Here is a 27677-nt window from a genome sequence, read left to right as displayed (position 1 = left end):
TTTTAGAATTTGTTTTTAATCTGGATGTCTGTATTTTCACTAATATGTTTAGTAATTATTTTATTATTATACACTTCCCAGAGTTGCTATGGAGTTGAGTGGACTTATAAATATAATAAATAAATAAACATTCTAAGTGGATGATCGTCAATCACTATGCTCATTTATTCTTGGGTTTCCAAACAGCCCAGTTTTCTGTTCTCTCTTGTCCTCATGACCCCCAGCTAAATAATTTCTTCCCTTGACTTGCACTCATTCAGGATGTTGCATAATTTCTCCCCAAGCTTGTGTCTCAATTATCACTATTCACTGGAGCATAATGTGCAATATCTGAAACCTATGGATTCCTACACCCATGGATACCCAAAACAAGCTAGGGAAATAGAGAGGAAGATAATATAATGTAATAGGTATCCCTGAAACTTTGTGGCATACAGCACTGTAAGGCTACAATTTATTGAAAAGGAACAGACTCAAGAGAAAATAGGAGAGGTGTTGCATTGCACATAAAGAAAAAACATAACATAAATTGAGGAATCAAAGAATGGAAATTCTACGTAAAATATTTGGATAAGAATAAAAAGTGAGGGAAACAAATACCATTGTGGGATCTATTATAGACCACCTGGGCAGGCAGAAGATATGGATGAGGCCTTTCTTCATCAGATGAGCAGTATTTCAATAGTGGTAATGATGGTTTTCAATTACAGGTAGTCCTCACTTAACGAACACAATAGGGACTGGAAAACGCATTGTTAAACAGGGCGGTTGTTCAGGGATTCTGGCCCAATTTTAGGATCTTTTTTGCAGTGGTCATTAAGGAAATCACCACAGCTGTTAAGCAAATCACACGGTTGTTAAGTGAATCATGTGGTTCCCCATTGATTTTGCTTGCCAGAAACTGGCTGGGAAGGTCACAATTGGCGATCACGTGACCACAGGATGCTGCAACCCTCATAAGTGCGAGCTGGTTGGCAAGCACCCAGATCATGACCACATGACCGCAGGGGTGCTGCGATGGTTATAAGTTCGAGGACCGGTTGTAAGTCCCTTTGTTCAGCACCGTTGTAACTTCAAACGGTCGCTAAACAAATGGTTGTTAAGTGAGGACTACCTGTATCCTGACATCTGCTAAGAATCTAACTTTGCCAAGGATCAGAGGTCCAACAAATCCTTGTCCTGTCTCACTGATTTCATTTCTCAGAAGGCATAAGAAAGAAGGGGGGGTCTGCTTATCCGGCACTTTATCCTCCCCAAGAGGGACAAATTGGTTGAAGCAATAAAGGTATTGGCACTTTGGGGGAAATTGATCATACTGTCTTTAAATTTATGATATCCGTAGGATGAGCAACTGAGAACAGCCAGACCATACAGAACTTCAGAAGAGCAAATTTTGTTGAACTCTGAGGGAAGTAGGTCAGATCTATCCACTGGCTTGAAATCCTGAAGGAGAAGTGTCCAGGAAAGATGGGAAAATGAGATCCTGAAGGCATGATTGCCAAAAATACCCATCAGCAGGAGAAATGGGGGGAAAAAAGGCCAGTGGGAATACAGAGAGCTCTGAAATACTAAAAAGAAAAAGGAACATGTAGAGGAAATGGAAGGAGAACATCACCAAAGAAGAATACAAGGAGGCTCTAGAAAGTCCAGGAATTCTTTCAGAAAAACTAAAACTCAAAATGAGTTGAGTTTGTGTGAGATACCATCAATCAGTGATTTAGATATGTTAAAAATGAAAGTCAACGAGGATGTAGATCCATTGTTTATAGAAAGTGGTAAATTGGTAAGGCAGAACTTCTGAACTCCTATTTTGTATCTATCTTCTTAGAAGGGAAATGAAGCCCTAGCTGATCATTGTTATGCCATCGGGAGAATGGGGGAGTTTCAGTTTAGGATAGACAAGGAGACGATAAGAGAGAAATGAGCTAATTTAAATGAATTGAAATTTTTATCAATGATTTAGATGAGGAAGTTGAGGGATCACTTGTAAAATCTGCAGAAGACACAAAACTGATAGGGGTGGCTAATACTTTTGAGTGGAAGAAAGATTTAGGCAGGCTTGAGTGAGCTGAAATGAGTAGAATGGAATTTAAACTGAAATGTCAAGTTCTAGATCTGGGTAGGAAAAATGAAAGGCACAAACATAGAACGGGAGACACTTGGCTTGGCAGCAGTACATGGGAAAGGTGTCCAGGTATCATTGTTGAGCATGAGTTAGTAGTGTGATGCAGCTGCTAAAAAGGTAGCTGCTATCTTAGGGCACATTAACAGGAGCAGTGTCCAGAGCATGGGAATTATTTGTTCTACCCTATTCTGTCCTGGTCAGACTTCATGTGGAGTTCTGTGTACAATTCTGGACACCAAAAGTCAAAAGTATTATGTCAAATTGGAGCAACTTCAAAGGACAGCTATCAATATGGTGAAGGATCTCAAAATCAAGTTCTATGAGAACACTTGGAATCTATGTTTAGCTTATAGAAAATATGAGTAACCGGAAATATAATAGCAGTCTGAAGGTCATCACACAGAAGAGGAAGTTGATTTCTTCTCTATTACCCCAGAGAGCAGGGCCAGAACCAGTGAGTTAACCCTACAAAGGAGGTTCAGTTCAGGATGGGCATCAAGAGGACCTTCCTAATTATACAAGCTGTCAACCAGGGTAACCAGAGTTCTCCTTCGCTAGAGAACTTGAGAGTCTGAATAATGATCTATCAGAGATATATAGTGGATCCTGCACCCAAAAGGGGACGGGCTATACAGTCTCTACTGTCTCTTCCAGCTCTGAATCTGTGATAATAGTTCAGATTTTCTGACCTATTCTTTTGCCCTTTCACTCATAATTAAATCTAGAACTTTACTTCCCTGCATGTATTCATCAACTCTGTAAGATCAGGCCACCCTTCCCCTTTCTATTAGCTTCACAAGTCCCCCCCCCCCCACACAGAGGGTTTATCAAAAGTCAGGCCCCATAAGCAAATGATATAAATTACATTAAATTCAAATTGGTTGCCATTTTCTTCTAAACACTTCCTTACTCATTTGATGCACGACCTTTGAACATTCCTAAGTACAATAACTTTCTCTAGAAAAAAAAATAAAACATTATGATTGACCTATGAGGCCTGATTTTTGGTACATCCTGTATGTATAATTTTCTTTCATTTCATTCTTAATTACCCAGTATGATTTGGTCTATCCCATATGGACATATAGAAAGGGTCTATTCAAGTGGTAGTAGGTTTGGGCCAGAAGGTAGGCCTTCTCAGGGGTAGCAATGCATCTGGTGGAATGCACAGCTCCCAGAGGTGCACCAGCCCTTCACGTCTGACATTTTGGAAGGCATTATAGATGGTACTTAGCACTCTACTCATAACAATATCTGGCCACATTTTTTTCCTTTCATGTATGGCTTATTTTAATGTGGGTTTTGTGGGAGCTATTTTTCAATGCTTTGCTATACTAATGGTTTTATGGTACATCATCCAATCTCAACATGATCTGAGAGGAGAGAAATACAAATTTGTACCCTTACTCTCCTAGATTCCAAGGGGTAATCTTGCACGTCATGGTAATCACCAAACAAAGCCATAGATACTGACCTCAGCTACACTTCATGGCTTTAGTCAATTGAGGCTTTCAGATAATGCTTTTTAGGAAGATAGAAAGGGTGCAGACTAGGTTACGACGTTAGTGGTATTCATGCCACATGCAGCATTCGAGCTAATGGCAAAGACAGCACCAGTTTTACACATTTTGGCCAGTACACCACAACAAAAGCCTAGTTTTACTTCAAGTATGCTCACACTACAGGTGCCGTCAGTTAACACCCACTTGTTCAGTGACCAAACTTGCGACTGCACTGAATGAGCAGTACTTATATCCAGTCCTCAGAGTTCTGGCCCTTGCAGCATCCCCATGGTCGCCATTTGAGACCTTTGCTGACTTCTGACAAACAAAGCCAATGGGGAAGCTGGTAGGAGGTTGCAAATGGCGACCATGAGATAACCTTGCTTAATGGCCTGTGGTGATTTGCTTAACAAAGGCAACTGGGAGTGTCAGAACTGCCATTGTTAAGTGGCACAGTCATAAGACGTCGTATTTTATGACCACATTGCTTAGCGATGGCAATTCTGGTCCCAATTGCTTTTGTTAACTGAGGACTACCTGTATTCTCCACATATTAGGATCTCTATTTAGAGGCTATCTTGCAAGCCAACATACTGTTGCTGCATTTTACCAACTTGGATGTACATGTAGCATATTAGTATTGTGTTGTTTCTATAGTTTTTATAATGTTCTAGTGCATAATCTTGGAGTCTGAGCAGCTACAAAATATTTTTTTGTAAAAGAAAATTCAAAATATTATAAAAATGATGCAGCAACATCAAGACACATTAAATGAGAGCTCAGCACAAAGTACACAGAACCCTAAAATGGTGCAGGGGAACCTCCTGCAACCCTTTCGTGGTCTTTCAAGTTATGTGGGACTATACATCTGGGCACCTCTTTTATTATTTTTGTAGTTGGGGAAGTTTTAAGGGGCCAAATATATGCCTTAAGGTATATATTTCAGTTCCTGAAATCTTCTTCCAAAATAGGTCCAGGAGTGAAACCCTTGTCATGCTACACAAAGCCTTTTGGTCCAGGCAAATGGGAAAAGTGGCACCCCTGGAAAGTAGACATTCATAGGTACTGATGCAAAGGCAGCTTGTTTTATTGTTTGGGTTTCATTTGTATATAGCTGTTTTACCCAACATGTTTAACCAAGTTAGGTAAAGACCAAGCTCAACATGATTGTTTAGTGAATCATGGTTAATTTTTGTGGCTTAGTAGGCTGATTAGTTCATTATTGTGCATGCAAAAGATGGTTTACCTTGATAAACAGGCTCAATATGTTGTGTGAATACAGACATTCAAGTCGGTGTTCAGACCTGTACCTCAACACTCTTAATGCCCACCCTGTGCTCAGTGAGTATGTGCTGCAGTATTCTTTTTTTAAGTTTTTCATGACTCCTTCCAAGAAGAGTTTAGCAAACACCACACAGATTCTGTGCAGTCAGATTAGTCTACCATACAAATGCCCTTTGTGAATGGAGTCTACAATCAACTCTCTGGGACATTTTTTCCCCCCAGTGTAAAGCTACTCATGCTGCTAAAAAGAAAACAAATGAAATCCAAGACCAGAGAGATCCCATTTTATTTACACAGTGATCTCAGTGCTGATGAACAGGGGACTGAAAGTGTACGTTGCAATGTAAAACCACTTAATTTTATTATCAAGACATGGTGCGTTAGCTGGGATAGAACTTAGTCCTACAAGAACTTTAGACCTTTGGAGACTCAGGAGACTAAAGTGGGCATGTGGGCCATTTTTAGATATAAGCCCCCAAACAGAAGAGCCGAGGCTACCATCTTCTGGCCGAAGAGAAGCTGCTGCATTTCCACCGCCCTGAACCCTGCATAGTGTAACTGTTTGTACTGTGTCTACCTCATTCCAAGAACGCGTCTGAGAGCAGAAGGGAAGAGGGTCTCCTATCAGCATACAAAAAGCATCACCTTCTGAGTGGGAAAGAAAGGGAAATTTAAGGCTATGCCATTACAAGAGAAGTTGTTTCAAGAGAACCTGGCTGGTGTGTTTGAGTGGTGCTTGAAGGGGCCGTACCTCTTCCCAAAAGGCAGGGAGAAGGAAAGGAACGATCCTCACCCTGCCAGTTTCAAAAGGACGGTTTGGAGCTCCAGCCCATTTCCGGGAGAAGCTACTCAACGTGCAACATTTAGCAGCGTCTGACACCCAGAAGCCTTCTTACATTCCTCGGCGGTGGGTTCAGTTTTACAAATGGGCAGGGGGAGAGAAGGGACTACTTGGAGCAGCGATTTCTCCTCCCCACCCCAACTCCCCCTCCACTAAAGCAGCTCTGGATGCCCCCACCTCTCCCTCTGCTGTCCTTCGGTCCCTGCCCAGCAGAGACTTGGCACAGATCCAGCAGCAGAACTGGCGACTTGGTGACTTTCTTCCTCTCTTCTGCAGTCCCCAGCAGATGCTGGTTTCTTGGGGAAGGGAGGGTCAGCTCAGCAGATGGCGCAACCAACGTTCACCCAATGGCAGTGGAATCCCCTGCGACCCCATCAGGCAAGCGGAGGGCTGCTGCGTGGCGTGCTCTGCTCCCCACCAGCTCACGCACACAGTCTGGGCACTCCTGGCTTTATAGAAAACCTTCCTTCCGGAACTGCTCCTGCAAGATGTCTCTGTACTCATCAAAACCTCCCTCAATACGCTGAACAGTGCCGTTCCCGCACACCCAGAGCTCCTTGCACACCAACCGGATGAACCTTTCATCGTGAGAAACCAGGATCAAGCCACCCTAGAACAAGAGGGAGGAAGGAAGCCTCACATCACAACTGGGAAGGGTTTAGACCCCAATGTCAGCTAGTAAGCTCTCCTGCTCCCTCATCACAACTTTCTTGCTGTTTGGTTTTTAAGACAATTAAGATCCTCCCTGCCATTGGTGGTTAACTGGATTTCTATTTGAAGGCCTGCTCTGCATTATGATCGCCAAACTCTTATGCAGGTGACAACAGCTGGTTGACCTAATCTGGGCTTGGCAGGATTAGGATTTGGATGAGAGAACTCCAGGAATACCAGGCTACAGACTAGATTGGACTGGTAAATTGGACAAACATCCCAGAAGTTGGCAAGGGCAAACCACCTACAGACTGTTGGGTTGTGGGAGTTCTCTGAGCTTGTGTGTTTCATTTGCAGATGTTTCATCACTTGCCTAGGCAGCATCTGTAATGACATCCCTGCAAATAAAAACCCAAGCTGAAAACTCATACAGTCCAATGCTCCAACCCAGAGCTACATATCATCTCTGAATTGCCCTTACAGATGGTTGAGAAGAACATTACATGGATGCATCCATGAAGTCATCAGGTGTTGAACTTGATTTGGGATCTTTACCTTCATCTTCAACATAAAGCAAAGAATGATAAAAGCTCAGCTAGCTACCCCCAGCCTGGTGTTTTCTGGTCTGCTCGGAAAATGCGGCAATTGCAATTCCAGCATGTCCGGAGAACATCATCTTGGGGAAGGCTGGGAAGGCTCCGCTAGCTACAATGGACTACAAAGTATTAAGGGACAACTTACAGTGTGTTAAACCTTGAGTTAATAGTCCCATTTTGGGAAAGCTTTAAAGGGAAATGTTGTGCAAGACAACGCACAAAAAAATCAAGGTAGCCTTTGGCCCTGCCTGCTCTGATGACTTCATTTTTCCACTTGCCCTTCTGTTTGTTACAGAAAAAACACTACAGCATGGGATTTATGGTGGGATTTAATTGATTAAATAGGGCTATGCAGTGTTTTGTATTCAACCTTCAAAAGTTGCTTTGGAGTGTGAACTTAGCACCTAAGTGCAACACCTTAAAGCAGCTGTGTTTTTCCTTGGGTTTGTGTGACAGGTTGTACAGTCGTGGAAAATGATGTGGCTACTTTAAGCTATTGCAGACATATGCTACACGATCTGAAGTATCTTCTGGAGATCTAATCTCAAGTACAGACCTATTATCAATCCACAACTCTCTCCCCCCAAAAGCCAAACATTTACAATAAAAGAATGGATTAAATGTGCAGCTATTAACATGCTGTACAAAGCTTTACCCGGAATTTGTTGAGTGCTTTTGCTAGAGCTTCAATGGTTTCCATGTCCAGGTGGTTTGTTGGCTCATCCAGTATATAGAAGTTGGGGCTGGGAGGAAAAGAAATTGCAATTACTGTAATCCGATTCTTCCGCAAGAGTTCCAAAGAAAATATCCAACACCAGGCATGGGCAAAATACTGTTCCAGACATGTAACATTCCAGAGAGATCTGGAATATTCAGTTCCTGCCCTAATCGATCTGCTCATTCTGGGCTGGTGATTTTTCAGGAATTAATATTCTGGACTGGAAGCAGTTTGTAATGTTCCACATAACGTTGTTCTGGGTGGAACAGGCCTGTTTTTGGGGCCAGACCATGTTCAGAAGACTACAAACTACTTAAAATTAGGAAGGTGAATTTACAGAAAAGTGCCAGATCACCATCCAGCCAGTGCCAGATACCAAGTGCAAGATACCAGCCAGATCATGAGATCTGGAAAGAAGCGGAGCATTCCAGAATTGTTTGGAACATGCTGTTCCTGGAATGGTAGGGTCTGCACATCCCTATCCAGTGAACAGCCCTGCTGTCTGGAGCCTTCAGCCTTAGGGAGACAAGACATCCTAGAGGCTGCCCAACACAATGAATGCAAGACTCCCACTGGCCATCAACTGAGCTTCTCAAAACACCGTGACTGTCTCCTTGAAGGAAGTTTGGAGGAAGATTGTATCTTGGGCAGATAGGGCACAGCTGAGCGGGAGTCCAAGTGCCTTGGACGTGGAAAATGCGGGTCTTGTCCAAAAACCCGGTCATTCCTATTCACAAGAAGGTTTATAATATGCTCCTACCTGGTGGCACAAGGAAGCCATAGGGATGTTCCCACTCCATGCTAAGGACTACAAAGTCACCCCCAGACTGAGTAATGCAAAAACAATCCCAGCAGGATTACCAAGGCATGGTCATCTGGGCAAAAGCCACTCTGCTCTTCTGTCCCCCAGATAAGCTGGCGACAGGGCGGACGGCCAACTCTCCAGAGACTCCGTAGCACCCCAGCTGATGACGGTACTCCTCCTCTGTCTTCCCTGGATCACGTGGGCAGAAAGAGAAGTGTGAAATTCACACCTAAAAAGTTATTAGGCAAGATAACTAAACCAAGTCTCATTATCCCAATAACCAGCTGTGACTGGGAAGAAGCCATATTGGGGAACATTACTGGCCATGCTGATAAGGGAATACGGGGGTTAAAGTAAACAGTATTTTGAACATTAATTTGTGGCTGGATTCATACAACATCTTAAAATGCATTTTGTTTGAAACATGTTTTGCTGAGACATAAAGGCTTAACAGTAAACCATACCCCATGGTTTACAAACTCAAATGGACAAATTTATTCACAATGGTATGAATTCAGCCACTGTGGTTTGTAGACCATAATTTGTGGCTCATTCAGAGAGATGCAAAAAGTGAGACAAAGGGGCCTATTGGGCCCACCAGCATCCTCTCTCTGCCTCTCAGAGCTTTTTCAGAATAGATGAGCCAAAAACAGAGTAATACCTCCCCCCCACCCCACTTTTCTGTTTCTTAGAGATGTGAAGAGGAACATTTAGTGCCTTAAGATCAGTGCCATAACATCAGTGGCTTTTGGCATATGGCCTCTGACATGCTGGACAAAACCTAGTGTGGCCCACGAATCAGTAAAAGTTGCTGCTGGCTTAACATGTTCCAGGAACCCTGCCAACTGTAGCTTAATAAACTCTGGCTAAAATCCATGTCTTAGAATGAGGTTATAAACTCAAGTCACTGTCTTTAATCTTCAGTGTCCAGTGTTCTGTAAGTAGAGCTGGGTGGGGAAAATTGCTTTCAAGGTTTTCTGATTGTTAACTAACTCCTGGCAAATTACACAACAGGTACTTGGCCATGTAAACTATGAGACTGTGGGAGCTGAAATCTAACAAATTGTGAAAGGGCATGTGGTAGCTTACCTGGAAACTTTTTTGCTAGTAGTTCTGTGGCACTAATGTCCAAATCCAGCTGATCCACGTGGTGCTGGCTGAAATAGCCAATTTTAAGATTTCTGCCAGGTAGGAGAAACCATTGTTACAACCAGAGTTTGAAATGGCCTATTACTGAAAATGCCTAGCTGAAGGAATAACTCACACTTTTGCTAGTCAAATGTGTTCCCCTGGCTGTCAAGGAGAGAATGAGAAGTACAAACTGAACCTCACTTCTGTGGCTTATGGAGACTTACTGCTTATTACTGTTCAGTTAGGGCTGTGGACCATTTCAGGATCAATTCCAAAAAGGGCCTTTGGTGCACATGGGGTGCTGACATCATATCTATCTATAACTCTTTGAAGAAGCTACATTTTCTCCCAGGATCACTTAACAGCAGCAAAGGGCTGCCTCTTTTCCAAGGTCAATCCGCCCTCTGGTGGCTTCCCTCTGCCCACTCCAGCTGAGGGGGTAGAGGTATGGGGGGGAATAGGAGGAGACAAGGCTGGCATTGCTCAGGCCCTTGTGTCCTGCAGCCCTTAGAGTGAGACAGAAGGGCAGTGAAGAAAGGCAGAGGTAGGAAGCAGCAGCAGTGTTGTATCTCCCAGCAAACATTGGCAAATTAAGGGTAGCGCAACTCCCTCAGTGAAGGAAGGAGCAGAAGGAAAAAGGATGCGCTCCTGGTGTAGCTTTGTCCAGCTGTACTGGTGGCGAGCTGATAGGCCCTGGCCTGAGCTGTGATGGTGCTTCAAAGCGGAGCATACGTTGCACCAAATGGGCCGTGCGTGGCCTTTAGCCTGTGAATTCAAGACCCCTGTTCTAGTCCAACGTTCTGAGATTTTAGCAAAAACTTCCTATCTTTGCAGAGAGATTAAAAACATATCTCCAAAGTAGAGATGCAACACAAAACACAGGCATCTCAGGAACCTGGGATACTGCCAGAATTACTTAGCAACAAGTCAGCAATTTTCTACAGTGTGTTCTTTCTTTCCCATTCTACCGTATCTCTGCCAGGCTCCCTTATTGAAAAGCTACCTGTGAGCATGTCTAATCCCTCGCACAGGCGCCAGGTCTCCCATCAGGATCTTCAGCATGGTAGATTTGCCGGCTCCATTTTCTCCAACCTAGGAGTAAAGAATATGTAAATTTCAGAAATGTCTTCCCAAACTCTATTTTAGGGTTCTAGAACTTGGAGGAAGGGGAGAAAACTTACTCTGATGTGTGCATATTTACTTATAGCCTTCTTACTCTGTTTTTTAGTCAAGGAAATGCCCAGAGTAGCTTACTTGCAAGTAATGGAAGAAAAGGATGGGAAGGGAAGAGGGAAGCAGTAGCAAATTCAGGTACTAATTCCTAACATTAAAGAATTTGTTGTAGCCAAATGAAGTGGTGCTGTGGGTAAACCCTGCCATGCAACTGTGCTATTCAATCTGACACCTTCCTTTTTGCTTTTTGGTTAACAAAAGCTAAAATTAAATAAGGTCCCCAAATACAAGACTTCGGGTAGTATGCCAGAAACGGTACACGTAGGCTGAAGTAAAGCTAAACGTACTTGCCAGTTAAAAAATCTAGGATAAGGTAGTTAAATTCAAGCAGAACTGCCAAGCTTTAAGCAACCTGACCTGCAGTTTTTATGAAAAATATGGAGATCAAGCTGCCACGTACCAGCCAAGTTCTTGAGATGTTTATTGTCATCCAAGTCAAACATTACTAGTTTTGCATGAATCTTCCTTACAAGTTAATTGTGAGAATGTTTTTTAATACGTAACTCAAATCATTTTGGAGCCCTTTTTGGAATTTTGAATTAGCATCTGTTGAACATCAGCTTTTACAAGCCAAGAATCTCAGTGTGTCTTTCCACTGATGTCATCTCTGGTGCCTTGGTTTATGTGAGACAATGCCCTTTCACAACTCAAAAAGAATGGGTCTAAAATCTGAGATATTAAGATTATGCTGAGACTGACTGACTTGTCGGGTTTTTGAGAAATATTGTTCTGTAAATGGAATTCTCACTATATTAGTATGTCTTAATCTGGGTGTGCCACAGCTCAAACAGGAGGGCTGTCTTTACATGAGTCCATTAAAGAGCTAAGGGCTGCATTTGCACACCCTGCAAAGCTTGGTTAGCATCCATCTTGGTCACTTTTTTGCGGCTTAGTGTATTATGTAAACCTGCCTGTTGGTTTATTTATGCTCACTGAATGGAGCACTGTGCTACTCCAGAAATGGGTTAGTCCAGTAACCAGGTTAAGCATGTTGTATGAATCCAGACCATAAATATTTCTACTGAGTTGATGAGAACATAGCAATAGTTCTTATTAGGCTGTTCTGTTAAAAACACTTGCAGCATTTAATTTTTCTTGGTCTATCCGCTGATACAAAACAATTTCTGAATGGCTGGATTTTTGTTTGTACCAGTGAATGCTTTATTTCTCCCACGTGATTAACCTTTTGCTGAACATTTCATCTTACCACACAAATGCGGGAGTCCAGGTCAGCAGAGACAGAGAGGGAGCAGAAGATATAGTTATTGGGCTCATAGTAAAAGTCTACTTCATCAAGCTGCAAGATGGGAGGAGAAAACTTCTCAAAGCCATCTGGGAACCTATAGGGAAAAAAAAAAGGCTGGGTAAATGAGCGAAAATGGAAGTGATCTAAAGGCTCCTCATCCCCTCTACTGGATTGGGAGAATCTCCTTTGCACTAATTTTGCCTTATGCAGAAGATATTGTGGTAGGAATACATAGCAAGCGCATTTAGAGAATGTTGTATTTCATGTAATATGTGTATGCACGGCAGAAATCATTTAGAGGCATGGTCTAAGGCAGTGTTTCTCAACCTTGGCAGCTTTCAGATGCGTGGACTCCAACTCCCAGAATTCCCCAGCCAGCATGGCTGGCTGGGGAATTCTGGGAGTTGGAGTCCACGCATCTGAAAGCTGCCAAGGTTGAGAAACACTGGTCTAAGGTGCCCAATACTGCCATTTTGTTGAAGCTAAACAGTCCTACAACTGGACAATGCCTAGAGAGGGGACTGGATGGGAATTCTAGACATTGCCACAGGAAAAAAAAGCTTTGATATTAACTTATCAAATAATGAATTAACTTGATTCAATCCTTATAAAACCCACGTAGGGCAGGCCAATACACTATTATCATTTCTGTCTTGGAAATTAGGTTCAGAGGCTGGGTGATTTGCCTATGAACTGGGTGAGTTCATAGCAGAGGCCAGATTCCAATGAGAGATTTTCCAGTTCCTAGCGCCATCTTGTTAGACATTACAGTACATTACTAGATCACCACGATAGTGGTAGAACTGCAAGGGACCATTGTTGCAGTCTGCTGAAGAGTTATTACTGCTCCACAAGACAAGAAGTTGCAGAGCTTTTCAGCTTTTGGTAGCACTGGCCCAGGAAGATGTAACTATGAAAATGTCAAAGTGAAGAACATGTGGACAATTTACTTTCTTTCCATGCATCCAGAAGATATTTAAATATCCTGCATTCAAAAAAGCCCTTTGACAAAACTTTCCATAAGTATTTTACTGGGCCGTGAAGCCTTCAGAGGCCTATAAGATCAGGGAAATAGCCAAGAAGAAAAGACGCATCTGGTACAAATAGTTTTGCTGTTAACTTGAAGATACCAGGGTCAGCAGTCTGAACCAGGAAGCAGGTACTTTGACAAAATACTCCTGAACATGCAGGTGTCTATGCACTCATTGGCTACTGACAACACACTGTGCATTTATAGACTGACTGATTGGCTGTAACTGGAAGTTATCGATCATATAGGGTTTGCAAGACCAAGAGAATGGGTATTCAGGAAGCAAATAGTGTTACACATAGTCCTTGGTTAACGATAGTAATTGGAACCAGAATTTTGATCACTAAGTGATGTGGTCATAAAACATGATATCACATGACTGCATCGCTTAGCTAGTTATGGCAATCCTGGCAGTCCCCGTTGCCGTCATTAAGCGAGGACCGCGGGTTGTTAAGCGAGGACCTCCTCACAACTTCCTGCTGGCTTCCAACAACCAAAGTTGGTGGGGAAGCTGGCAGGAAGTTGCAAGTCACAGGCAGTTCGCAAGCAGACTGGAAGGCAGGTAAGTGGCTGCTGCTGGGTGACAGAGGATGCGTGGGTGGCTGTGTCAGTGCACGTGAGTGATTTTGGGCCCAGCGGTGGCTGCTGCTGGGCAGGGAAGACTTACTGGAGCAACTTGCAACCTTCCCTGCCAGCTTCCCCATTGACTTTGCTTCTGAGAAGCTGGCAAGGAAGGTTGCAAATGGCAACTATGTGACTGCAGGATGCTGCAATTGTCGCAAGTGCAAGCTGGTTGCCAGGTGCCTGGATTGCAATCATGTGACTGCGGGGGTGCTGCAACAGCCAGAACTTTGAGGACCAGTCATAAGTACCACTCGTTCAGTGCCGTCGCAACTTCAGTCACTGAATGAGTGGTCGCTAAGTGAGGACTACCCGTACTGAGTCTGAGAAGGTAGACAGGAGAATAGGTTTACTTGTGGGTAAGAAGACTTCTGTCATTCCTTTTCTATATGAGACTAGAATGTTGGGCTTCCTCGTGCCCATTAAGATCCACTTACTTCATTATCACCTCAGATTCTTTGTCCACTGGCTTCAGTTTTGGCCTGATAGAAAGAAAGAGACCAATCGGCCTTATTGCAATAAAGAACAGGCATCAAATATCCAACTGCAGCCATTTAGAAGCAGGTAAATTCTCAAGACTGAGCCCTTGGGAACCACCATAACTACTCCCAGATTCAGTGGATTTTGTTACAGAAAAGAGCTTATTCTCCTCTGCAAGTTTTTTTGCCCCTAATTCTGTCTTATAAGTGTAAAAGATCTGAAAGACAGAAAAAAGAGTTCACCAATTTCCCTTGGCTCAGTATGGAAATCGCTTAAGACTATCACCTGAGCCGTTCTTTTTTTATGGGAGGGTAGAATTTTCTAAAAAATTCACAATGCATAACTGTGGGGAGAAGAGAAAGAGAGATGAAGAGAAATTACTGGGCTAAACCCAGTAATAACCCAAGCTAAATAACCATTTGGCTATTTCTAGCTTTCTGGATCAGAGATTCTCAACTTTTTGCATTCTTTGACAGTGGCTGGTGGAACTTAAAATCAGGATCTCCTCAAACAGAAACAAGAAGCCTGTGTTCTCCTATGTTTACCAGCATCCTGTTAATATATTAGTCAGTTACAATAAGGTTTAAAGATATAAACATCTGAAATAATACTGTTGATAAGGTTTGTTTATTGCTATAACTGCAAAATAATGATTGAGACATAACCGGGGCTGAAATTTGTCACAGGAGCAGCCTTCCCCTAACCAAGAAATACCTCCAAATAATGAGAGCTAATTAGTGTAAAATATTATTTTAGTTTCTAAATTTTGAGACTAATGCTGCATGCCATGAGCAGGGCATGTACCTCCATTTGAGAAATTGTTCTAAATCAGCTCCTTGGTCTATAGATCCTGCAATTATCAGTCCTTAGATAGAATTAGACAGTCTACCTAGATGTTCCTTTTTTTTTTTGGATACTCACAGCTTCTCCAACAGCTTGAGTTTGCTCTGAACTTGAGATGCTCTGTTTGCATTATAGCGAAATCGATCAATAAAGACCTGTGGGAGAAGAATTGATTCCCTTATGCAGAAGGAAGCAGCTGCTGCTGCAGAGACACAATCTGGCAAATAAAGCCTGAGTCAATGATCCAAACGATTTATGTGAATGTGCCACAGGGGGTTGGAATAGAAGGATTTTCAAAACTGCACACCCTGACGTGAACTGAACACAATAAGAAATGAGTCAGATCTCCCCTCCCTCTCTGATAGCCAACCAGAGCCTTAGGATGATATATAGTGGAGGCTGAAGAAAGTATGTTCTGTATACATGTAGGTGTAATATGCAAAGCATTATTTATAACGTTCTTATTGCTGGGTGCACAAAAAATTCTAAGCTTTTGGTCTATACTAATGAAGGCACAGGAATATAGCTGAAACAGAATGGAAAAGAGTTACAGAAGCCTCTTTCCCATCTTATGGAGACTTAGAGCTTAATTTGTGACAGTATCAGCTCTCACCATAAATAAATAAAGGCTTAAATTTCCAAGGTGAAGAATTGTTCATTGAAGATGCGTTGCACTCTCTCCACATGCACACACGTACTATCTCAATGGCTTATTCTGAACACAGGATTCTGGCAGACTACTTTGGCATAGCACATTTAATCTGGTCACCAAATTATCCCATTGGGGGTGGGGGGAGGCACTGCACAATTCATTTATTATTTATTGTACACTCTTGTAGCCTGTCCAACTCAAAAGACTCTGGGCAGATTACGACACATTAAAACGATAAAAGCAACAACAGCAATCCAAATGATAAAGAATAACTAATCAATCAACCCTCCGTCAAGATGGATGCCAGTAAAACTAGAAGATCTTACAAAAAACACGAGGAGGGAAGCTTTATGGAGTTCTAATGACAGAGTTCCAAGGGGAGCGCAGGGGCTGTCATAGAGAAGGTCTACCTTCTTGTCCATGTCTCCCCCACTTCAGATAAAGCGGGACTTTTAAAAGACCCTCCCAAGATGCTCTCGTTGGAACAGCAGAGTCAATGAAGACTCTGACATGCTAAAGAGTCTTTAAGAGTCAACATGCTAAACTACCCATCCACCCTACCTCAGAAATCTAACTGAGGTTAAATGGAGCATTTGGGTTTGAGCACCACATTAAGCACATTGTGTAAACTCAGGCACAAAGTAAAATCAGTCAAGACTTCATTCCTCTGCATGCTTAAGGAAAAAAATCCTTGTTTGTCTTCAGACAATGGTTACATAATATGCAGAGAGAAGCATTTGAGAAAAGGTGGTCCCTCTATTGTCTGGTGCCCAGGATAAAAAGCCTTATCTTAAAGATCTGTTTCTTGAGCTACTCATATGGCACTGTTGGATCAGCATCAGCTCCACCCCTAACAACGCCACTCTCTGACCTGGATATGCTCCCGATATTGCTGCTGAGCCTCGTATTCACGCTGCTGGTTCTTCAGCCGCTCTTCTTTGATCTTGACAAAGTTCTCAAAGTCCCCGCGGTAACTGTCAAGCCGCTGCGAGTGCAGGTGGATGACATCTGTGGCCACGGCATTTAAGAAGTTCCGATCGTGCGACACCACAAGGATGGTGGACTGCCAAGTCTAGAAGGGCCCAGAATCAAAAGGTGGCAAGATTAAGGACTCAGCCAGATCCAAAGGTTCCAGGCTAATTCCCTTTAACTAACTCCCAATTGTGGATGGCACGTCTTTGGCTTTCAAATTTTGGACAGACCTGCAAATAGTTTTCCAGCCAGATGATCGCTCTCACGTCCAGCATGTTGGTTGGCTCTGGAAGTGAATGGAAAAAGGTTGTTTTTCCATGAGAGGCACTTCTATAGAAAGGTGACTGTTAAGCACATAGCCCCTTTGGACAAAATTCACAGGGGAAAATTAAAACGAAAGAATGTCTATTGGGTCTGCCCAGTGCTCATGATGCAATGGCCAAATTTTGAATTAAACAGCTTGAAGAAACAATGCCTCAACAGTTCTAATACCCCAAGAAAATGATCAAACAAAGGAAATGAGTGAATTTAACACAGAGATGGCCAGCTCCTTCACAACACTTGCAAAACACTTTAAGGAGTGGGAAGAGCCAAATTTTTTTGGTGGAGATTAGTAAGGTTTTACATGATGAAATGGGTGCCTAAAATGCTGCAAAGGAATCCATTTCCCCTCCTTAAACTTTTTTCCAAATTTGGCTGATTTTCCCCATTTTGGGATGGCGGGTTACTGGGTTAAATGAGTGCCTTAACTGTCCCTAAGGCTTAAGCCTTCAAAGTTATCCCTTACAATATAGGCTTAAAATTCTGGCCTGCTTGTGCCAGAGATGTCATATAGACAACTCTCAGCTGCAAGAAAATTGGCCACACCATCCTAGTGGGTCATATTAATAAATATGGCAGGAATGGTTGTAGCAATGTTTCCTGATCTAAGCAACTTCCAGATGTTGGAAGTGTGTGGACTTCACCTCCCAGAATTCTAAGTAATGGCCATGTGGAAACACTGGGTCAGAGCAACCTGGAAATCAGCAGTCCACCAGGGGGTGGGAAAAAGACTACATAAGCATTCCCTGGAGGATCTTTTGAAGTGGGCTGGGGTACTCTGCTCCACCCCTTCCCTTCCTCCCACGTATTTCCAGAAAAAACTTACCATCAAGCAGTAGAAGGTCAGGTCTGAGGACATTAAAATCAAGAGAAAAGGAAAGGAAGACAGATGTGAACATTATTAGTACAGCAATCATAAATTCTACTTTGGCATTGCTTTAATAGTATATTTGTCACAAAGTTTTCTATGCAACAATCAATATTTTCATCGCCTCCGAAAGCCAATCATAATTAATCCATTCAACTTCAGTTATTTCTGATGGGAACATTCTTAAAATTGCTCATGCCGGCAATTTTTATACAAGTTGGACTTTTATACCATTGCACAAGACTCGCCAAGAGATTTCACTGCTCAGTTAGTCCCAAATTCTGTAGGTGAAAACCTGAAATTTCACAGTTGAAAAAAAGAACCCTGTCCAACTTATAAATCGAAAAACATCATGACAAAAGCATTATAAAAAACTGAATTGTAATTCAACTAAAATGGGGTAATTTGGAAAGGTAGGTAAGAAAGAGACATTGGGTTGGTATTATGCTGACTTTTTAAGTTTCCAATTTTGCGGGAGAAAGGGGTCCATGATTTAAGCATTGTTTTCCTTTTTCCTCTAAATTCTGGAAAAACTTAAAAACTGTAATTATCACCAACTGATATGTACTTTTAGTGTGCAAAAACACTTAACCAATTTTTCTCCTTCGCATCATTATCAGAGGGCTTTTTTCAAAGGGCCTGTTTCCATCAAACGTTTCTATGGGATGAAGCTGGGCAAAAGCCCCCCCACCCAAAGTGTGGCATTTAAGCATTCTTTCGGGGCTGACAGTTGAGACCTAGACTATAGACCAACTTTTCATTTCCTTAGGCCAGTGTTGTCCAAACTTGGCCACTTTAAGATGAGTGGACTTCAACTCCCAGAATTCCCCAGCCAGCATGGCTGGGTGGGGAATTCTGGGAGTTGAAGTCCGCTCATCTTAAACTTGCTAAGATTGAGAAACACTGTTCTATATCCTTCCTCAACACAACTAGCCAGGATTAAGAATTCAAGTTTAGTTTCACTCCATCATCATCATTATCAACCCATTTTCTGGAAAAGATTTGGGGTAGAACCGAGATCCTCGAGACTTACCGGGCAAAAAGGGCACGAGCTAAAGCCAGTCTCATTCTCCAACCTCCTGAAAACTCTCTGGGGAGAAGGAATAAAGCAGAGATCAGTTTCTCAGGGCCAGGTGGACCCCAGTTTGCCTGTAGATACAGAAGGTCGCCTTACATTTCTCAAGGGTTGGTGTCAGAGATGGCCAAGTTCACTTCCCCCTCTATCACAATTGTAATGTGAAGGGACAGCTACCAGGCTTCCTATCTCTGGAAGCGCCCCTCTGTCCCAGCACCTAGCAGTAGGCAAGATCAAAAAGAAAAAAAAAATCTAGGATCCCACAGTTCAAGTCACAGAAGGGAAAAATTCAGTCTTGGGTAAAGCCCACTTACTTGGTTGTTTGTTGCTGCATCTTTGCACTGAAACCCAACCCAGCCAGAATAACAGACGCTCTGTAGGAGGAAAGGAGAGGAAATGTAATTTCTAGATTCCAGAATGTGGGCTAGAAGCTAGCTCTGGATATGACTAAAAGAGAATATGAAAGGCTTTAGGGAAAGCAGTGGAATAAGAACTTGGAGTAAGAATCGATTGGAAGTATAAGTATTCAGCTAGGGGCACTAGCCACAAATTCTTCCTTCATCAAAGCCCTTCAAATAGATAAGGAAAAACTAACGAACAGTAGAAAGAACAGCTCAACATGACCCCTTAAGGCACTATGACTGGACAGCCTTGTGATCCCTCACTAAGTCCCTCTCTTTCTTTCTCATCCTGGTGTTTCTATAAATGGAAAAACCAAAGCAACTAAAGGGGTTTTTTGGCAGGCAGGTTGTCCTTCTACAGCATTCTAAACCTCTGACTTCAGGAAGATCAAAAGTCCATTCTGCTGATTCTGGATGAATGTTTTTTCCTTTAGCAAACCAGAGAAGCAGGTAATTTTCAGTCAGAATTTAGGAGACTTGAGTTCTTAGTGGAACTTTTATTACTCTGTTGATGAAGAGGCTGCTTTTTCCCATGCAAATGTTATCCACAAACTTAAATGCATCAGGATTCACTATTTTGGACCTGAATCTTGCAATTCAGTTTCATTTTTACCAGAGAGTGAACTCAGAGTAACAGGCGGGTAAGTACAGAGCTGAATCTACTCCTACAAAAAGTTTCACCTTACCTTGCAGGGGCCTTGTCTGCCTCAATCTCTTCCAGCCTGGCATAGATTTCTGACAGTCGAGCACCTTCTGTGCCCACTCCCCTGAAAGAAGACAGAAAAGCAGTGTGGTAGTTTGTAGACGGCCAAGGAAAACTGGCTCTGTTCCAGAGGATGCCTGCATCTAAGAGCGTTCCTTGGGAACAAGGTTACCTTCCAGAATTAACCCGGGCAGTCAGCTCCTTTTCCTCCTTGAGTAGGCCCTCACGAACCGTGTCACATTCCAGCACACTCTGCAGGGCTGGTGTATCGTCCCCGGCCACTTCTTGCTCCACGTGAAGAATGCTGATATGTGAGGGGATGCGCAAATTGCGGCTGGCGATCATCTTCAGCAACGTGGTCTTGCCCAACCCGTTTCGGCCTACCAAGCCATACCGCCGGCCATAGGCTAAGTTCAGATCAGCACCTGTGAGGAGGACCCTGAAAGAGAAGAATAAAGGACAACTTTAACCTGTGCATAAAATGATGGGAAGTTTTTGAGACAGGTGTTTGGAAACCTCACTTGTGAGATCACAACCTCACCAGACCTGGTGGGTGGAGCTACAATTGCAGGAAGATGGAGCAATTTGTCTAGAAAGTCACCCCGACACCTAGATGCTCACCGTAATTTTTACCAGTCCAGCATTAATCCTATTCTATGTTCACCTCCGTTCAACAAAAATACTAACATCTTTCTTCTATAATGAAGTTTGGGTTGGACATCACACTAGGACTAACCATGAGTTAGCTTAGAGCAGGCTTTCTCAACCTCATCAACTTTAAGATGTGTGGACTTTAACTCCCAGAATTCCCCAGCCAGCATATGCTGGCTGGGGAATTCTGGGAGTTGAAGTCCACAGATCTTAAAGCTGCTGAGGTTGAGAAACTCTGGCTTAGAGTGTTATATCAAACGAGTCTAAATCACCAGTTCAAAGATGCTACATAGCCATAACGTGAAGACTCACCGCTCACCAAAGGACACATCAAAGTTTTCAATGCGTACATCATAGGACTTGTTCTTGCCCGACATTTCTAGGCGGTTTTCTTTCTTACTGGCAGCTTGGCTGGCAGATGCTTCTTCAAGAACCCTGCCACCCAATACAAAATCAAGAACAACCATTAGGACAATGGAGAGCAATTGCTTCTTCCCATGATATGGAAACTGTCAGTTTTTCCATGTGCAATAATGTAGTTCTCGCCCCTGTTTAGCATTTACACGAAATTGCTGGGTGAGGTCATCTGTTGGCTTGGGGTCAGGTATCACCAGTATGCTAACGATACTCAATTATACATCTTGAACCTGGGCCACCCAAGTGATGTCATCAGTGTCTTGTCTCAGTATCTGGAAGCTGAGAGGGTCTGGATGCTGGCTTAATCCTGACAAGTGGTTGTGGGTAGTTGGGCCCCTCATCTCTGGAAACTTTCCATCTTTAGTGTTGGATGGGGTAGCACTTCCCCACTCAAGACAGGTGTGTAATTTGGAGGTTTTTTTGGACTTGCAGCTCCTGCTCAAAGAGCAGGTGGGAGCTGTAGCCAAGAAGACCTTTGCAGAGATTCATCTTGGGCACCAACTGCTCCCATTTCTGGACTGGAAGCCCCTCCAGATGGTCATTCATACCTTGATTACCTCTTGAGTGGACTATTGCAATGGTGCTGTCCTTGAAGAGTACTTGGAAGTTACAAATGATCCAGAAGGAGGCAGAGTGGGCATTTACTTATTTATATTTATATGCCCGTATAGTAATGGGCATGCCTTGGTACGCTGACCTGGCTCTGTTGTTATACAAACAAGTATACTGCGCAGGTTGTCAGTTGGTTCCCAGGTGCAATTCAAGGTGCTGGTTACCACCTATAAAGCCCTTTATGGGTTAGGGACTGGCTAATTTGAGGGATTGCTCATCTCCAATAGTTTCTGCCTATCCTGTATATGGTACCTGCTGTTTGGATCCCCCTGCCCCCAAGAGATTCATATGGCTTATGCTGTGATGGTTCAAGAAGTCTTTCAAAACCTGGCTGTTCCCCCAGGCCTTGGGATAAGATGGGTGCCAAGGTCCTGTACAATTCTATTTGAATGGAACATGGTGGTGAACAAGGAGAGGGTCTGGTCTGGTCCATTCCATTCCACTTTATGTCAGCTACCCCATGATCTCCTCCACTTCCTTCCCCATAATCAGTGGAAAGACTTATGTATGTCATTAGGAAATTGAATCTGGTTCTAACAATTAGTCCTTGGCAAACCCTCCCAAACGCTGAGAAGCAGGTCTCCCACTCAAAGATGACCACCCCTCACTCACAATGGGCTCCCAGATTTGACGGAATCTCGCTCCTGCTTCTTGCATTGCTTTGCTTTAAGGCGGGCCTCTGCTTTCTCCAGCTTCTTGGCATTCACCATCTGCAATGCAGGAGATGGACAAGCAAGTCTCAGAGATAGCCACCAGCCAGAAGATGTGAGAGGAAGGGAAAAGAAGAGGATGAGCAGGTACCTGGTCTGCTCGTATAACAAGGAGTTTGATTTGGGAGGTTTTGGGTCTCTCTACTGTGATGACAAGAATGTCAACAGAACTGAATTCTGTATCTGTGGATAAAAGGGCCAGGGCGCAACAGCAAAAAGCTGCTGCTTAACGGAGCTGTAAAGCAAGTGTGGGGAGCTGGTGGGGCTCCAAATGGTTCTGGACTACAGCTCCCAGCGTCCCATAGTATGAGCCACACTAGCTGGTTCAACTAAGAGTATTCGCACTTTGCTCCAGAACGTGAGGGACTCAGCTTTGAAACCTACATGGATTCAATTGTTTGGGATCCATAGTAACAAAAACTGCTGCTCTGGTGCCCTTACCGAGGTCTGATCTCTCTTCAATAGGAGTCCTGGCAACAGGTCCAAGTTAGAATCTGCGACCAACAAAAGAAATCTCTTGTATCAAGAATCCCAGCATGAATTCAGACCCTTTTCCCACTTCCTCTCTAAGGAAGTGCCAGGCTGCATATGCAATAAATATGGAAACATTCATTAACTGGTGCACTTAGCATATCAGATATTAAGCTAACTGGTCACCCAACTCCATCTTACCCCAATGTTTCTAGTTTTGGCATGCTGGAACATGGCAGAAACACCCTGCGCGCGTTTGTGTGTTAGAAATCTGTGTAAAGATTTTCCCTACTTCTCCCACCACTTATCATTTTTGTCACTTCCAGAGCTTGCTCTTCCCAGCCTTGCTGGAGCCACAGTGCTCCACTCCTGGTATAGATGGGAACAAAGTTTTCACCCAGTGCAAGGTAACCCCTAGGCTTTCTCTTCCTCAAAATAATTAACACGCAGCCCTCTAAATCTGCTCTAGAGAGATCTCCCATTGCTTTAATGGTAGAAGATCTTTCCTCCCCAAATCCCCCAATTTGTACCACACATGGTAGTGCACAGGCTGTAAATTAAGCCAGGCTTGGAGTAGGGGGCCTGGCTGCATATTGCGCAAGGCTCCCCCTCCTCCTTCAATATCCCTCCCCAAGCAAATGTTGCCCAAGTTTCTTCAGAAAGAAACCAGATCTCCACACCCTGTCTGAACGGCTATAATTTTCTTCCCTGGGTTTGAAAGGACAGGACAAAGGGGTGGAAATATAGAGCTAGAACAAAGAATTGTCAGGCTGTTGCTGTAACTCAACGCTCACAAAATCATAACCACAAGAAAAGGTTGTCCTAAGTTCAGACGGCTTTGAAAGAGTATAAGGCAAGTTAAGATTCTATCACAAGAATTGCCAGATGCAGAGGCAATCTACCACTGAACATTAGATGTGCTTGGGAGGGAATGAAGTCATGCACATTTTGAACATGATAGTGAAAAAAATGCTCTGGATCTCATGTGAGCAGAGTTTCCCTGTGCTATTCATTAAAGCTCCTTTAAGGCTTCTGTACAAACCTGAAAAAAAAAAGGGCTGCTGCTTTAAGAGTCCCATTAACATCAATGAATGGATTCCTTAAAGCAGCTATATCTCCCCCCCCCCCCCCCCGGATTTATTTGATAGTCTGAAAAGGGTTGAGCTGTTTTCATGAAGCACTTTTTTGGGAATCCTTTTCAAAGCACAGAATCCTAAGAGGAGGAAACTCCATGCCCCTTAATGACCTCTGGTTGGTACCAGTAAAGAAATGGGTGGATCCCACAGGCTTCTTACATTCTGAGCCATATAAGTGCAAGAGGCTTCACTGCTGCACTACTCACCATAATTGTCAGTGATCTTAGAAAGCTGAATTGGGGCATCCAGGAGCACCTGCCTGCTGCTCGGAGAGTTTTCATTCTCCCTGTCCAGGTACAAGAGTTGTTAGTTAAGAAGCTCCAGATTCTTCCCCCATCACCTCATCCCATTACTGTGAACCCCTCTCATATTTGGGGATGGCTGTGCAGCCAGTGCAACAACAAGAAGTATCCTGACTTCCCTGGTACTTAATTAAAACAACATATAAATGTTGCTTGGGCTCTAAAATTGTACCCAAAGGGTCTTGGTGGAATCTGGATCTCTAGCGGCTGCTTTATGCATTAAACCATGGCCACAAATGCAATCTTATCTGTTTTCCTTCTCATCCACCCCATTTTAGTCAGAGGCAACTTACAGATGAAGGGTGTTGAACATACGCTGACAGATTGCACGGATGTCCACATCGTCTTTGGAGTCTCGGGATACATCTTGCAAGAGCTCACCAACAGCTTCAAATAGATCATCCACTGACTCAAAATCTGAGCTGCCACTATGCAGGACCCCTGCCAAGGAAACCAACTGTTATGCAAGGCTGAGTCCCACATCATTCAATTTCCCCATGCTGGCTGGGGAATTCTGGGAGTCGAAGTCCACACAGCTTAAAGTTGCTGAGGTTGAGAAACACAGTTTTAGAGGCTTCACTAGCAAAATGGTTGGAAGGGGGAAAGAGTCCCATTCTCCCTAGAGATGACATTTTGCCAGTCCTCACCGCCACAGACGCTGCTCATCTATAGGTTCATCCTGTTTCTGATATTGGGAATAATGGCAATGGAGTGGGATGGGATGATAGGGAGAGAGAGGGTGAGTTAGATCCAGGAGTAACTGCTCAGCCCACTCTTCCTGAACCGGCTGCCTCCAGATGTAGTGGATTACAACTCCCATCATCTTAGTTAATGCAATAAAGCATGGCAAGCAAGCTTCAATGAATATATGGGAACCATCACCCACAAGCAATAAATGTACTGTTTTAAATTTTTCAAGAAATGTTTGCCACATTTCATACTCAGCCATTCATAGCTCTATGAACAGAAAAGGAAATTTCCCAGGATCACATGGAAACTTGCGGAGAGGAATCTGCACACTTCTGGAAAAGATGTGCCTGCTTTAGAGCAGCAGACAAGTGATATATTTGCCTTTCCATAGGCTCTGAAATTATTTTCAACACTTTGCTTAACTGGTTCATATCTCATACAGTTAAACAACAGTGTTTTTTCTCTTCTCCTCATCTTGTAGTGCAGATTTAAACTACAATACTGATTATAAAATAGAAGCTAATACAGTTATTAAATCCAGAGTTAAACAAGTCCAACCATACATATGCTGTTACTTCAGCCACAGTTTAGCTATGTGTGATGTATTCTACCATAATACAAAATGGCACACCTCACAGCTGAATTCATCTCAACAGAAACCTAACTGAAATAAAGGAGACTTACTTCAATGTAAACACATATTGAATTACGGGTGAAAATGAAATATGAAAAGCAATATGCCAGATATTTAGCTGAGAGTGACAGATGAAAACAAAGACTCAGCAATAATTAAGGAACAATTTCATTTAAAAACAGATACATGGTTTTTTATAGCACTCCCTCCCTTTATAAACACATGAGCTTTTCACATTGGTGCTTGCATTTTTCTTACAGAGGGGACAGGCTAAAAATATATGAGAGCATCTACTCTGGAATAAGATATTGGACTTGCTTTATAAGCATCCAGCTAATATTTGCTTACGTTTATCCAGTGCTTTTGAGTATACAAAGCTTTTCACATTTATGACCTACAGTATGAGATAGCACTATTATTTCCATATCGCAGAAGGCTGGAGAGCACCTGCTAAGAGCTGTGAGACCTGATGGCAAAATAAAAGTTAACAGAAGAAATGAACTTACTCTTCCATAAGATGACCCTTGCCCACAAACAACACTTCCAGCAATTACTCAAATATATTTTTAAACCAATTTCCAAGCAAGATAGCTGGAATGGTAGATTACAGAAGTTGTAGTTCCAATACACCTGTTGAAAGGAGGGCAGCCTCTAATCTGAACCAGATCGTCCACTTTTGAGCAGCATTTCCCAATATGGGACCTTGTGGACATGCTGGGAGGGAAACTGACAGAGGTTAAGATACAGATTTTCTTGGGTTGAGCAAACTGCAGACATCAGAACCTGCCTGACCTTGGAAACAAACAGGGTCAGGCCGACATGGATGGGACACTAGCAGGAACATGACAGCTGCAGCGTAGACAGGGAAGTTGAAAAAGCATCTCAGAACAAGTCAGTAGCAAACTATTTCTGTACTGCTGACAAGAAAACTTCATAGCTACATCCATGAAATCATCTGGAATCAAGCTCCTGTATAAAACAAACCTGAGCTTACCTTTCTCATGGACTACCTAGACATGGCTATGTATTTCCTTTAAGTAAGTGATAAATGGTTTGATATTGCCTTCTTCTGGGGTATTTGAATCCAGCCCAAACTCCAGAACTGCTTTTTGAAACAGGGAATGTTGCTTTATAGGTATGGAAAGTCTATAAATAAGAGGGAAGTTGGCTCATCATGATAAAACTCTAAATCTAAACAGCTCTGAGATTCAATGCTTTTTCCTCAGGCCCTGAGTTTCACCCAATAGTCCTAAATGTGAAAAATGTTCCAGGAAGATGAATTTGTTAAGACTCCTTAGATGAGAGACCACTAGGAAATCTCAGGGATGCGTGCAGTCAAACTCAACTGGAAAGGGCTTTTACCAGAATTGGAGCCTGGAGACAAAGCTGCTGCTTCTTCTCTTTGCCTAATTTAGGGCTTCTGCTTGTAAGCAGCCTTACACGCTGGGAAGCGCAAACCTTCGCTGATCTGAAAAGCAAGCGCTTCACCTGGCAAAAGGCGCCCCCCTTCCAGACATGGACGAGTCCAGGGACGCGCTGACCACAAGGGTTCGAATAGAGGCAATGCTTCTAAGAGGAGGTACCAATGCACGGGGGGGGGGGGGATCCAGCAATCTCCTGATCCTCCGAGCCCATCGTGCGATGTTCAAGCGATCCCTCCTTCCCGCCAGGGGCCCAAGCGACCCTTCCAGCAGCGCTTGGGAGGCTTCACCGACCTCGCAGCCTTCGACCCTCCCCAGAAGCAGGAACAGCCACCCCGGGAACGGGGAGCCGAGGTCCAGGTCGACTCCAGGAGCCCAATCTTTCGCCACCTCAGCCTTACCCACCGGTCACGTATTCGAACATCTCTCCGTCGAGTTCCGGGAACTCCCTCCGCAAAATCTCCGCACAGGAGGCCGCCATGGCAGCCCGGCCGCTGGGCCTTCTTCCCTCAGCCGCCAGCCGCCGGCTGTAGCG

General features: G+C 43.4%; 1 protein-coding gene across 1 annotated transcript; it reads right to left on the bottom strand.

The window, feature by feature from the left end:
• Positions 1-27677, bottom strand: ABCF3 (ATP binding cassette subfamily F member 3). Its single transcript, XM_007438068.4, has 21 exons — positions 27548-27677; positions 24691-24838; positions 24302-24381; positions 22930-22982; positions 22391-22488; positions 21062-21184; positions 20271-20537; positions 20082-20162; positions 19309-19368; positions 18953-19009; positions 17878-17900; positions 16961-17016; positions 16630-16830; positions 15185-15261; positions 14221-14265; positions 12094-12226; positions 10657-10745; positions 9612-9703; positions 8579-8711; positions 7655-7742; positions 1-6362 (listed from the first exon to the last, which is right to left on the bottom strand). Exons 1-21 carry the CDS (start codon positions 27621-27623, stop codon positions 6204-6206), a joined length of 2139 nt encoding a protein of 712 aa, XP_007438130.1. The 5' UTR covers positions 27624-27677; the 3' UTR covers positions 1-6203.

This window comes from Python bivittatus, unplaced genomic scaffold, assembly GCF_059951505.1.
Source record: "Python bivittatus isolate LINGU-HERP-01145 unplaced genomic scaffold, Pbiv_v1 ctg000980_np1212, whole genome shotgun sequence".
NCBI classification, from domain to species: Eukaryota; Metazoa; Chordata; class Lepidosauria; order Squamata; family Pythonidae; genus Python; species Python bivittatus.
The sequence above is the reverse complement of the archived record's forward strand: the minus strand, read 5'-3'. Positions and strand labels throughout refer to the sequence as shown.